The sequence below is a fragment of the Microcaecilia unicolor genome, chromosome 4, assembly GCF_901765095.1.
Source record: "Microcaecilia unicolor chromosome 4, aMicUni1.1, whole genome shotgun sequence".
Taxonomy (NCBI): domain Eukaryota; kingdom Metazoa; phylum Chordata; class Amphibia; order Gymnophiona; family Siphonopidae; genus Microcaecilia; species Microcaecilia unicolor.
The window spans coordinates 349982216-349995651 of NC_044034.1; the positions used below are offsets into that span (position 1 = coordinate 349982216).

The 13436-nt window shown below is 46.2% G+C and overlaps 1 protein-coding gene and 1 long non-coding RNA gene across 2 annotated transcripts in view; one reads left to right on the forward strand and one right to left on the reverse strand.

The window, feature by feature from the left end:
- Positions 1–2694, reverse strand: part of F5 (coagulation factor V) — a 154502-nt gene extending 151808 nt beyond the window's left edge. The window contains 1 exon segment of the mRNA XM_030202234.1: positions 2115–2694. Coding sequence (XP_030058094.1) covers positions 2115–2251 — 137 coding nt within the window. The 5' untranslated portion in view covers positions 2252–2694.
- LOC115469508 overlaps positions 1–13436 on the forward strand; it is a 71297-nt gene that overhangs the window by 657 nt on the left and 57204 nt on the right. The gene's annotated exons all lie outside the window — the stretch shown is intronic.

Below are 13436 nucleotides of genomic sequence, written 5' to 3' on the forward strand. Positions count from 1 at the left end.
CACATACGTGCAGGACGTCAGACTCATAAGTACATAAGTACATAAGTAGTGCCATACTGGGAAAGACCAAAGGTCCATCTAGCCCAGCATCCTGTCACCGACAGTGGCCAATCCAGGTCAAGGGCACCTGGCACGCTCCCCAAACGTAAAAACATTCCAGACAAGTTATACCTAAAAATGCGGAATTTTTCCAAGTCCATTTAATAGCGGTCTATGGACTTGTCCTTTAGTAATCTATCTAACCCCTTTTTAAACTCCGTCAAGCTAACCGCCCGTACCACGTTCTCCGGCAACGAATTCCAGAGTCTAATTACACGTTGGGTGAAGAAAAATTTTCTCCGATTCGTTTTAAATTTACCACACTGTAGCTTCAACTCATGCCCTCTAGTCCTAGTATTTTTGGATAGCGTGAACAGTCGCTTCACATCCACCCGATCCATTCCACTCATTATTTTATACACTTCTATCATATCTCCCCTCAGCCGTCTCTTCTCCAAGCTGAAAAGCCCTGGCCTTCTCAGCCTCTCTTCATAGGAAAGTCGTCCCATCCCCACTATCATTTTCGTCGCCCTTCGCTGTACCTTTTCCAATTCTACTATATCTTTTTTGAGATACGGAGACCAGTACTGAACACAATACTCCAGGTGCGGTCGCACCATGGAGCGATACAACGGCATTATAACATCCGCACACCTGGACTCCATACCCTTCCTAATAACACCCAACATTCTATTCGCTTTCCTAGCCGCAGCAGCACACTGAGCAGAAGGTTTCAGCGTATCATCGACGACGACACCCAGATCCCTTTCTTGATCCGTAACTCCTAACGCGGAACCTTGCAAGACGTAGCTATAATTCGGGTTCCTCTTACCCACATGCATCACTTTGCACTTGTCAACATTGAACTTCATCTGCCACTTGCACGCCCATTCTCCCAGTCTCGCAAGGTCCTCCTGTAATCGTTCACATTCCTCCTGCGACTTGACGACCCTGAATAATTTTGTGTCATCGGCGAATTTAATTACCTCACTAGTTATTCCCATCTCTAGGTCATTTATAAATACATTAAAAAGCAACGGACCCAGCACAGACCCCTGCGGGACCCCACTAACTACCCTCCTCCACTGAGAATACTGGCCACGCAATCCTACTCTCTGCTTCCTATCTTTCAACCAGTTCTTAATCCATAATAATACCCTACCTCCGATTCCATGTCTCTGCAATTTCTTCAGGAGTCTTTCGTGCGGCACTTTGTCAAACGCCTTCTGAAAATCCAGATATACAATATCAACCGGCTCCCCATTGTCCACATGTTTGCTTACCCCCTCAAAAAAATGCATTAGATTGGTGAGGCAAGACTTCCCTTCACTAAATCCGTGCTGACTTTGTCTCATCAGTCCATGTTTTTGTATATGCTCTGCAATTTTATTCTTAATAATAGCCTCCACCATCTTGCCCGGCACCGACGTCAGACTCACCGGTCTATAATTTCCCGGATCTCCTCTGGAACCCTTCTTAAAAATCGGAGTAACATTGGCTACCCTCCAGTCTTCCGGTACTACACTCGATTTTAGGGACAGATTGCATATTTCTCACAGAAACAGAAGCCTGCGCGGCCGCGTTGCTGATCTGCAAGGGCAGGCTTCTACATGGAATGTTGGTAGTGGAGGAGTAGCCTAGTGATTAGTGCAGTGGAACATGGAATGTTGTTTCTATTTGAGATTCTAGAATGTTGCTATTACTTGAGATTCTACATGGAATGTTGCTAGTATTGGAGATTCTGTTGCTACTATTGGAGATTCTACATGGAATGTTGCTATTCCACTAGCAACATTCCATATTTAGATTGTGAGCTCTTTAAGCAGGGACTGTCTGTTCATGTATGGTGTATAGCGCTGCGTATGCCCTGTAGCGCTATAGAAGTGATAAGTAGTAGTAGTAAAAGAAAAAGCAGTTTCCGAATCCCGAAAAGCCACAGTAAATCCCGTCTGTACTTCAAAACAAACTTCGGATTTCTCAAAATCGTGCTTTGCAATCACGCGTCAGCAGAAACACTAGTCCCTGGTCGTCAAAGGAGAAAAGACAGTCCGTCCTCCCAAACCCCTCTGAGTTACCTGTGCTCCTCCGGGATCCCGTAACGCCAGTCCACCGTCACGGCTGCGATGTGGTGCCGCCTGAGGAGGGCTGCCAGCCCGGGCAGGGACCCCAGTAGGAGGAAGCCGACGAGCAGACAGAGGCCCCGCGGATCCATGTGCAGAGGGGGACCGGGAGCGAAGACACGCGCTGGAGGAGGAGGAGGAATGGCGCGCGCCGGCAGGTGCTACCCAGAGAGCGTGCTGGATGCAGTCCTCACTCTCACAGGAGGCACGCGCCGCTAAACAGAGGCAGAGGAGAAAGAGGAATGGCACGCGCTGCTGGATGCAGTCCTCGAGGAGGCACGCGCCGCTCAGGTGCAGGTGGAGGGGGATGAGCAATGGCACGAGCCCCTGCTGCAGCAGAACCTTGGGGAGGCTCGAGATGGATTGAGGCTGCTGGAGTCCTGGCCAAGACTGTGTCCCCGACCCCAACCCCAGCTGTCAATGGTTTTTCCCCTCCGAGCACTGTGGAAGGGCGCCTTTGGTCCAAAGGATACACCTCAGGCCAGGTGAAGTCAAATGTCTCTAAAGATAGGAATGGACATGGACACAGGAGGCTCCTGCAGGACTCTCTGAAAACCAAAGCCCTGGATTGCAGGCAGCAGAATACAGTGTTATGCTTAGTCCCCTCCCCCTTCCAGGCAATAGGCAAGGAACAGGAAACAGGGAGCACAGCTGAATATTTCACTTCAGAAAAATCAGACCCTCACCAAATACAGAATAAGTGTCCACAGGCTAGAAAGAGAAAAATGCAAACAAAAATTGAAGTGGAAACACAAAGATACCAAACTCTTGCATGCAGTACAATATTGGAGAAATGGAAGCAGAGAAGCACCTAGCAGAGAGAGAGCAAAATCAAAGATTTCACACAGAGGAAGCTGCAGGAGAAACTATGGGGGTCAATATTGAAAGTGTTTTTTAACAGGTATTTTGCCTGGTTGAATCAGGGGCTGGCTGGTCACAGGAGCAGATATCCAGCAGTACTTAACCAAACAGTGCAGCTGAATGTCTTCTGTAACTGCCCTGACACTTTTAGGTTAGTGCCAGGGTGGAGCCCGCACAGGCCAGGAGTTATCCAGACTCCGCTAATATTCAGTAGCCGTGCGTGCTTGCATAACTAATTGAACATGTTGGACTGCATTTAAAAAAACAGTGCTAACTATACTTGGTTAACTATGCAACTAAGGTGCTGAATATCGACTTAACCTGCATAGCTTCTGGGCACCACCAAACACCTGAATATTCAGTGCTGGTGTCCAGATAGCACCTGGTACTGAATATCTGGGTCTAATTTAGCTGGTGCCAGCATGTAAAGGTTGACTTCTACTGGCATATACATACATATAAGAACATAAGCACTGTCATACTACTACTATTTAGCATTTCTATAGTGCTACAAGGCATACGTAGCGCTGCACAAACATAGAAGAAAGACAGTCCCTGCTCAAAGAGCTTACAATCTAATAGACAAAAAATAAAGTAAGCAAATCAAATCAATTAATGTGTACAGGAAGGAGGAGAGGAGGGTAGGTGGAGGCGAGTGGTTACGAGTCAAAAGCAATGTTAAAGAGGTGGCCTTTCAGTCTAGATTTAAAGGTGGCCAAGGATGGGGCAAGACGTAGGGGCTCAGGAAGTTTATTCCAGGCTTAGGGTGCAGCAAGACAGAAGGCGAGAAATCTGGAGTTGGCAGTAGTGGAGAAGGGAACAGATAAGAAGGATTTATCCATGGAGCGGAGTGCACGGGAAGGGGTGTAGGGAAGGACGAGTGTGGAGAGATACTGGGGAGCAGCAGAGTGAGTACATTTATAGGTTAGTAGAAGAAGTTTGAACAGGATGTGAAAACGGATAGGGAGCCAGTGAAGCGACTTGAGGAGAGGGGTAGTATGAGTAAAGCGACCCTGGCGGAAGACGAGACGGGCAGCAGAGTTTTGAACCGATTGGAGAGGGGAGAGGTGACTAAGTGGGAGGCCAGCAAGAAGCAGATTGCAGTAGTCTAAACGAGAGGTGACAAGGGTGTGGACGAGGGTTTTGGTAGAGTGCTCGGAAAGAAAGAGGCGGATTTTACGGATGTTGTAAAGAAAGAAATGACAGGTCTTGGCGATCTGCTGGATATGATCAGAGAAGGAGAGAGAAGAGTCAAAGATGACCCCAAGGTTTCGAGCTGAGGAGACAGGGAGAATGAGAGAGCCATCAACTGGGATAGACGGTTAGTTTAGCAGGGTTTTAAAAAGGTTTGGATAATTTCCTAAAAGAAAAGTCCATAAGTCACCACCACCCACTGGCCTAGCGGTAAGGGCTCACACGCAGCATGCACAATACTCATGTAGCGAACGCCTATCACGTGCCGCATTAGGGCCTGCTGTGATGGCATGGTACCCCCTGAGTGGACAGAAAATAGAAAGGTTTCGGGTGCCCACGTGATTGCGCATCCCATCCAGCTTTGCAACCTACCATGGACTGCTCTCCAGAACGCTCTGACTTTCACACAGTTCCACCACACATGCCCCATTGTGCCCCGTTTACCACATCCCCGCCAACATAGGCCTGAGGACCACAAGCCAATTTTTACCACAGCTTAGTAAAAGGATCCCCATGGTTATTGAATCGCCCTGTCAATTAAAACAACATTTTCTATGCGCACAAAATGGGAGTGGGAACAAAAATCCTGGCTCTATTTGTGTTGAACAACAGTTCTGCAGAAATTGAAAGTCATCATGTATGAATCTGCTTAGTGCAGAAGGATAAGGTTTTGCTAGGTGGGATGTGGCAGTAGTGAAAGAGAGAGAAATCTTTCTCTGGAATATGCTTTTATCATTAGGGTCAGTAGGAAGGGTCATTCATCGAAACTCCTCAAATTCCACAGTTTTCTGATAAAGTGCCAAGAGGAGATGCATTTCATAACTTTGCCGTCAGCTAAGTAATACACAGAATTATTTCCTACAGAATGTCTTGGTTACTGAGTTGACTGGCCAATGAAGGGAGGATGATCTGCACTAAGACTAATTACTTTGCTTGCTTTTTTTGAGTAATTGCCAAGGGTGTGCACAGACAAAAACCAAATGTGGTTAGTTTTCATTTTTTTCCTGATTTTTCCCCCAATTTTCTGATGGTTTCTTCAGTTTATTTCACACCTTCATTTAAAGAACATTGAGGTCCTTTTACTAAGGTGCGCCAAAAAAATGACCTGCGCCGGTGAAGATGCATGTATTGGATGCACGCAGGTCCATTTTTCAGCGCATCTGCAAAGAGGGCCTTTTTTTTTTGGGACGAAAATGGATGTGCAGCAAAATGAAAATTGGCGTGCGTCCATTTTGGACCGGAGACCTTACTGCCACCCATTGACTTCCCAGTAAGGTCTCACCCGTTAACCGGGCGGTAATCGTCAGTGCGTCTACAATGCCGATTACTGCCTGGTTAGCGCCTGGATGACATGAACCTGTAATTGGTAAGTAAGTAGACAGAGATCTATTATATCCTGGCTCAGGTCTTTCATTCCCCAGGTTTATTTAAGAACTCAAGAAAACTGGATACTTTTGTGAACTCCTAGACCTAGCCAACCTCGGTGCTGTTGTGTGGCTGCATCCTGTATCGTATCTGTATTGTATTGGGATGAGTTCTTAAATAAAGATCTGAGCCAGGGTTGTTTTAACATGTTTTATGGAAGTGGACTCACCAGACACCATTAAAAAAAATAAAGACTTGTCATCAGGGGTGGGGCTAGACAGGGGCAGGGCTAGGCAAGGGGCCAGGGGGGCCCACTGACCTTGTCTGCACAGGGCCCTGCAGTTGCTAAGACCTGCCCCGCACCTAAGTATATTTAATTTCTATTGCTTTTTTTTATATTGTCAGCTGGGAGGTCAGCTGCGACCAGTACTAACTGTTCGCACCAATGTGCATTTGACTATGAGACAAATTTAGAACAACATATTAATATGACCCTGCTTTATATGGGACTATTGTTTTTCATTTGTTGGCTTTTTTCGCAACACTGATGACTGCAGAGTTTTAATGCCTTCAATGGTCCCTTCCAGAAATTGATAGACTCATGTTTTTTTTTTAAATAATCTTTATTAACACCAAAGAGCAGAAACACACAATAACCAGCAAGACAATCAATAAACACTTTGTTTTTGTTATATCAACCAATAACATCCCTTCCCTTCCCCAAACACTAATGTTCCGTGGTTTATTAACATGGTGTAGTGCAGTGGGCTTTGACCCTGGCAACCTGGGTTCGATTCCCACAGCAGCTCCTTGTGACCCTGGGCAAGACACGTAGGGGTCCGCTTACTAAGGTGCGCTGAAAAATGGCCTGTGGTAGTGTAGGCGCATGTTTTGGGCATGGGCAGAATCATTTTTCAGCGTACCTGCAAGAAATGCCTTTTTAAAATTTTGCCAAAAATGGACATGTGGCAAAAAGAAAATTGCCGCGCGTCCATTTTGGGTCTGAGACCTTACCGCCAGCCATTGACCTAGCGGTAAAGTCTCACACGGTAACCGGGCGGTAATGACCTACGCACATCAAATGCCCCTTGGCGCGTCCAATATGCACATCCAAAAATATACATTTTTTGGGACACACTCCAAAACTGAAATTACTGCAACAGCCACGTGGCGGGTGGTAACTCCATTTTGGCGTGCATTGGGTACATGTAGATGCTTACGTGGCTTAGTAAAAAAGCCCCTTAACCCTCCATTGCCCTATTGTGAGCCCTCTAGGGACAGAAAAAAAGTACCTGCATATATGTGTACAGCGCTGCGTAGGTCTGGTAGCGCTTTAGAACTGATCAGTAGTAGTAGTATTAGTAGTATGACGAAAAATGGCAAACGAAGGCAGCTGGCTAAAGTCCAAGTCCCCCAAGTCTGAAAGTGTTTATTAATTTTTTTTTTTATTTTATTTATGATTTTCAAAAAATAAATGACAAGATTCAGTATACATTGTCAAGGCAATACAGCGATAGTAACAAACATACAATGGAAATATAAGGGCTACTTCCCATAACATCAGAAAAAAGAAAAATTATACGAATTACTGCCCTTAGCATCAAGAAAATATAGATTGCTTCCTCAGACCACTAACCAGCTCGTACATATTAGAGAAGATTTTTATTTATCATATAATCATACAAAACAAGGCTTAATGCTACCCCCCCCCCCCCCCCCCCACCACCACCACCACCACCACCAACAATCTTATTCTTTTGGCTTCACTTGCTTTGAATCTAGAAAGGATTTTAAATGGTCTGGGGAGAAGAAAACGTATTTTTAAATTTTTTTTTATATTTCAACATTTTTTATTGAAGACATTGCAAGCTCAAACTTACAATCATTGCTTACATAACAACCAAACACAAACTGTCCAATAACAATCTTTTATGACATACCGTCTTCAAGTTTTTATTATCCCCCCTCCCCCTATCCCCCCTCCCCACCCTCTCCCCTCCCGCTCATGTCATCTAGAAATGCGTGTGCTTATTCACTGTTATAGCACATTAAGGACCAAGCTTTTCCCCCTATGGGACAGAGAGTCTATGTAGGCCCCCCAAGTTTTCATAAATGTGTTCTTCCGTTTTAGTGATCGCTTAGCTTCTTTTGCTTCCCACATCATTAACTGGTGGACAAGGTTTCGCCAGTGCCGATATTCCGGCCCCACCTCAGTCGTCCAGTATTGCAATATACATTTCTTTGCCAGCAAAGTAAGTTTGCGAAAGAACATGGTGTGCTCTGGTGTCGCGCCCTTAAACGATCCTGGCAGATTCAGCAACTTAAATTGGTTTTTTTTTTAATGGAGCCAAAATCACATGAATTTGTTGGAGTGCAGTTCTCCCGTTCAGGATAGTTAAGTCCAGAGTTTAGAGACAGTTTTGCAAAGAGAAGGCTACATGATGTGCTGGGTAAACAAAGATGGTTATCATTAGTTGCAAACAAAAAAAGGAGTTAATATTTACCCATACATAAATACTGGCGCTGAGGGCTACACAGAGAGAAGACTCTTGCTTTGCCTTGTTTCGGTCTGTGAAATGTAAGAAAAACAGCAGCCTTAGATGCAGGCTGTGTAAGCTCGAGCTTTAAAGTTTTATTCACTTCTACGCAGCCGCAATTTGGGTCCATCTGTTTCAGCTAAATTTTTTGTAAAGTATCTCTCACTAAAGAATTCACTTTATCAGCCAAAGAGATTACAAATCAGGATTTGGGGAAGAAGTAAGAACAGACAAAGAAATTAACATATATTGTTTTTTTTATTCACAAATATAAATTTATCATATATTAACTACCAAAAAGGAGGATTTTAGAAATATGGAAACCTGACTACACTGTAAGTCAGCGGTGAACATCACTGAAGGTTACATTAAGTAAAGGTCGGCCTTATCACCTTTGGAATACCAGTGGGCCCATCTCCAGCCCGCTGATCCTTTGGTGTTTTCACTTGGCGTTCCCATCGTGTGGGCTAAATGAAAGGTTCAAAGGGGCTGGATGTGGCTTGCAGACCATAGTTTGCCCACGTCTGTTGTCGTAAATGATTAGAAAGATGGTTAAAAAAAACCCAAAAAAGATGGGCACTACGATGTAGAATAACAAAGGAAGACTTTCATCAGAAATTATATACAATTCAGTTTAGAGCAGTTGGTTCTCAAACCTGCCCTGGGGGACCCCAACTGGTAAGGTTTTTAGTATAGCCACAATCTTTGTGTTTATTTCACACTTGATATACTGCCTTTCTGTAGGTACAGTCAAAGTAGTTTACATATACTATTTTTTGCAGGTAGTTTTCTGTCTCCAATGGGCTCACAATCTAAGGTTATTTGTATTTGGGGCAATAAAGGGTTAAGGGACTTGCTCAGGAGTCACAAGGAGCTGGAGTGCGAATTGAACCTGTTCCTAGGATCTCAACCCACTATTCTAAACATTAGGCAGCAGTGGGAATTTAATCCAGTTCCCCAGATCTGAAAACCACTGTATTAACCATTAGGCCACTCCTCCACTCTGGTGGTGGACAAAAAACCACTGTCTGCCACCGACTGTATTTCTTTTTACCATGGAGGGAGCATGTCGGGGGGAGGAGAGTGGGTGTTTCTGTGGTAATCAGCACCAGTGGCGTACCAAGGGGGGGGCGGAGGGGGCGGTCTGCCCCGGGTGCACGCCGCTGGGGGGTGCAACGGTGCGCGTCTGTCGGCTCTGAGTTCGCCAACTTCACTCGTTCGCTGCAGCTCCCTCTGTCCCGGAACAGGTTACTTCCTGTTCTGGGGCAGAGGGAGCTGCAGCGAACAAGCGAAGTTAGCGAACTCGGAGCCGACAGGCGCGCGCCGCGGTACCCCACCCAGCGGTGTGCACCCGGGGGGTCATTTCGCCAGGGGGGAGGTGTCATTTCGCAGTGGGGGTGCGCTGCACCCGGGGGGGGGGGTCGCATCAGCGATCCGCCCCGTGTGTCTTCCAGGCTAGGAACGCCACTGATCAGCACAGCTAAATTGCCATGCCCTAACTGATATGCATGAGAGAAATCTGTGTGAAAATCTATTCATGAATATTCATTGTGGATAGCCTGAAACCCTGACTGGCTGGGTCTTCCCCAGGATAGGTTAGGAACCATTGGTTTAGAGTGTTGGTTCTAAACATATGGTACATGTACCCCAAGGCGTATGTAAGACATCAGCAGGAGATATGCACATAGGTGCCCCATACAGGACAGCTGAGAGGGGGGGCAGGGGGGACAAAATTCCACAGGCCCGGCGCCACAGTCTCTGGTCTCACCCGCCCGCGGCTCCGTCCACCACCAGGCCCCCTGCATTCAAATCGATTCGGCAGCGCCTCACCTCTGTGTGAAAGTGCAGTGGCAGATCGCCTCCCTTCGGGCCTTTCCTCCCTGTGTCCCGCCCTCGTCTGAGTTTTCGCGAGGGCAGGACACAGGGAGGGAAGGCCCAAAGGGAGGCGATCTGCCGCTGCGCTTTCACACAGAGGTGAGGTGCTGCCAAATCGATTTGAATGCAGGGAACCCGGGCTGTCGACGGAGCCGAGGGCGGGCGGGTGAGACCGGGGACTGCGGCGCCGGGTGGCCTGACTAGCAATTGGGGGGGGGGCTTGCCCTGGGCCCGGCTCAGTCTCTCTGCGGCCCTGGCCCCATATGAGTCTTGGGGAGGTTAAACTTCTCCAGCCTCAACTGCAACCTTCCCCTCAGTCCTGATGCCACCACGATTAGTCCGGCTGCCTTCCCAGGTCTGCTGCTGCACTGGCAGCAGTAAAAACAACAGGATGACATGCAGGGCCATTTCCCTGTGCATGCCACTCTTCCAGTCCCACCCCCTCTGTATCAGAGGGACAGGAGCAGCAGAGCTACTAGTAGTGAGGGCAGGGAAATGGCCCTGAGCATCTTTTTGTTGTTTTTACCACTGCCATCAATGATCCAGGATGGCAGCGAGGGGGGAGAGAGACGAAGACAAAAAGGGGTGATGCCAAGGGGTGGAAGAGAGACAAGGGAGTGAGAGGAGACTGGGCGGTGCTTGATTGGGACAGTCGGGGATGAGGCGAGGAAAGAGACATTGCAAACCTGGATGGGTGGAAGAGAGAGAGATGAGGTGATACTGGATGGACAGAGAGACAGGGAGAGAGAAATGTAGTGATGCCGGATGTGGGGGGGGGGGGGGGGGAGAGAAGAGAGAGAAAGATGGGACAATGCTGAAAAGGGAAAAGAGAGAAAGAGATGTGACAAAGCTGGATGGGGAAGAGAGAGAGAGAAAGAAAAAGAGAGACATGTTTCATGGTAGAGAGAGAGAGAGAGAGACAAATGCTACATGGTAGAGACAGAGAAATACAGATGCTGCATGGTAAGGGGAGAGAATGATGCATGGCAGGGGGAAGAGAACGAGACAGGTATTGCACAGTGGGGGGGAGGGAAGAAAGAGATATGCTTAACATAACACTTTATTCTTATAGCTGCAATACCTTGCAGTTCAATGTGGATTACATACAAAGAGACTGGATATTCCAGGAAATATAATAGCAAACACAAAATAATTAATTGAAAAGCCTAATATATTCACCTCCTTCCATAGGTCCTAAATAAATATCTTAAGCAATCGTCTAAAATTTACAGAACTCAATTCCTTGGCTTTATGATGAAGACCACTGACCATTTTAGTTGCCACCCTCTGGACCGACTCCATCCTGTTAATATCCTGTTGCGGGCTCCAGAATGCTACACAATATTCTACACGAGGTCTCACCAGAATGCTAATTGGCACTAACTGGCACCAATTTGAATTTACGGACCCAGCTTACTACATGCTAATCATTAGAAATGTGCGCCCAAATCCCATAGTGCACAACCCAAAAGGGGGGGCCTGGCCATTGGAGGTGAATGGACAGGTCAAGGGTGTTCCTAAAATTTGCACACAGTATAAGATACCAGGGATAGATGACCAAATTGGGCACCAGGATTTCCAAAGGTGCAACAGAAAACTATTTGACTATAAAATCATATTTCTATTTATTTATTTATTAAGATTTATTTACCGCCTTTTTGAAGGAATTCACTCAAGTCAGTGTACAGTAAGAATAAATCAAACAAACGTAAGTATTTGACAATTATAGCCCCTAACCTTTACTCATTTGCTCTCCTCCTCCACGGTTCCTGTTTACCCTGTAATTCCCTTGCCCGTAATGTCTTGTCTGTCTGTTTTACTTAAGATTGTAAGCTCTCTGAGCAGGGACTGTCTCTCTATGTCAAGTGTTCAGCGCTGCGGGCGGCTGGTAGCGCTATATAAATGCTATTAGTAGTAGTAGTAGTAGAAGCCTGTCCTTGCAGATCAGCAACGCGGCCGCGCAGGCTTCCGTTTCTGTGAGTCTGACGTCCTGCACGTATATGCAGGACGTCATACTCACAGAAACAGAAGCCTGTGCGGCCGTGTTGCTGATCTGCAAGAGCAGGCTTCTACATGGAATGTTGCTAGTGGAATGGCAACATTCCATGTAGAATCTCAAATAGTAGCAACATTCCAGAATCTCAAATACTAACAACATCCCATGTTCCACTGCACTAACCACTAGGCTACTCCTCCACTAGCAACATTCCATCTTTACCTGTTTTTAAAATCTATGCTGAAAGCTCACCTTTTCTCTACTGCCTTTGGCTCCTAACGGCTACTCATTTGCCCTCCTCCTCCTCTGTTCCTCTTTACCCTGTAATTCCCTTGCCCATAATGTCTTGTCTGTCTGTTTTACTTAAGATTGTAAGCTCTCTGAGCAGGGACTGTCTCTCTATGTCAAGTGTTCAGCGCTGCGGGCGGCTGGTAGTGCTATATAAATGTTATTAGTAGTAGTAAAAATATTCAAATGACAATACAAAGTAAGGCATAGTATACTACTTGCAATGTCAACATAACATGTGAAAACATTTTAATTGACAGTGAAGGGGGTATAAGCAAAGGTGGAACATATAGGGGGTCCTTTTACTAAGGTATGCCAAAAACAGGCCTGCGCTGGTGTAGACGCATGTATTGGATGCCTGCAGGTCCATATTCAGCGCACCTGCAAAAAAGGTCTCTTTTTTTGGCCAAAAATGGATGTGTGGCAAAATGAAAATTGGTGTGCATCCATTTGGGGCGTGAGACCTTACTGCCACCCATTCACATAGCGGGGTAAGGTCTCATGCATTAATTGGGCAGTAATCATCAGTGTGTATACAATGCCAATTACTGCCCGGTTAGTGCTGCGTGCCGGAAAATAAAATATATTTTCTGGCACATGTAGTGGACGCGCTTAAAAAAATGAAATTACCGCCCGGGACATGTGGTAGCAAGGCGGTAGTTCCGAATTGGCGCACGTTGGGCTCGCGTAGTCACCTACGCGGCTTAGTAAAAGGGCCCTATAGATAGGTGAGAGAGTAAGAGGAGTTAGAGAACAAGGTGACATTCAAAGAAAGGTGACCATAAGGTCAGAGAGATGGTTAAATATTATCTCAGCTAGGGTAGGAGTGGATAAACATATGGAAGCAAATTCTGAATACAGCATGTTTGTATACAGGAATACAGATAAACATGCTTTATTACTGTAAGACATTGGTTCCCAAATCTGTGCTGGGGGAACCCCCCTGCCAGTCAAGTTTTCAGGATATTCACAATGAATATTCACGACAGAGATTTGCATACACCTCCTTCACTGCATGCAAATCTCTCTCATGAATAATTATTGTGAATATCCTAAAAACCTGAATGGCCAGCGGTTCCCCCAGGACAGGTTCGGGAACCAACCACTGCTGTAAAACATAAATCTCGTGTTATTATTTACAGTGATATGATCACAGTTATA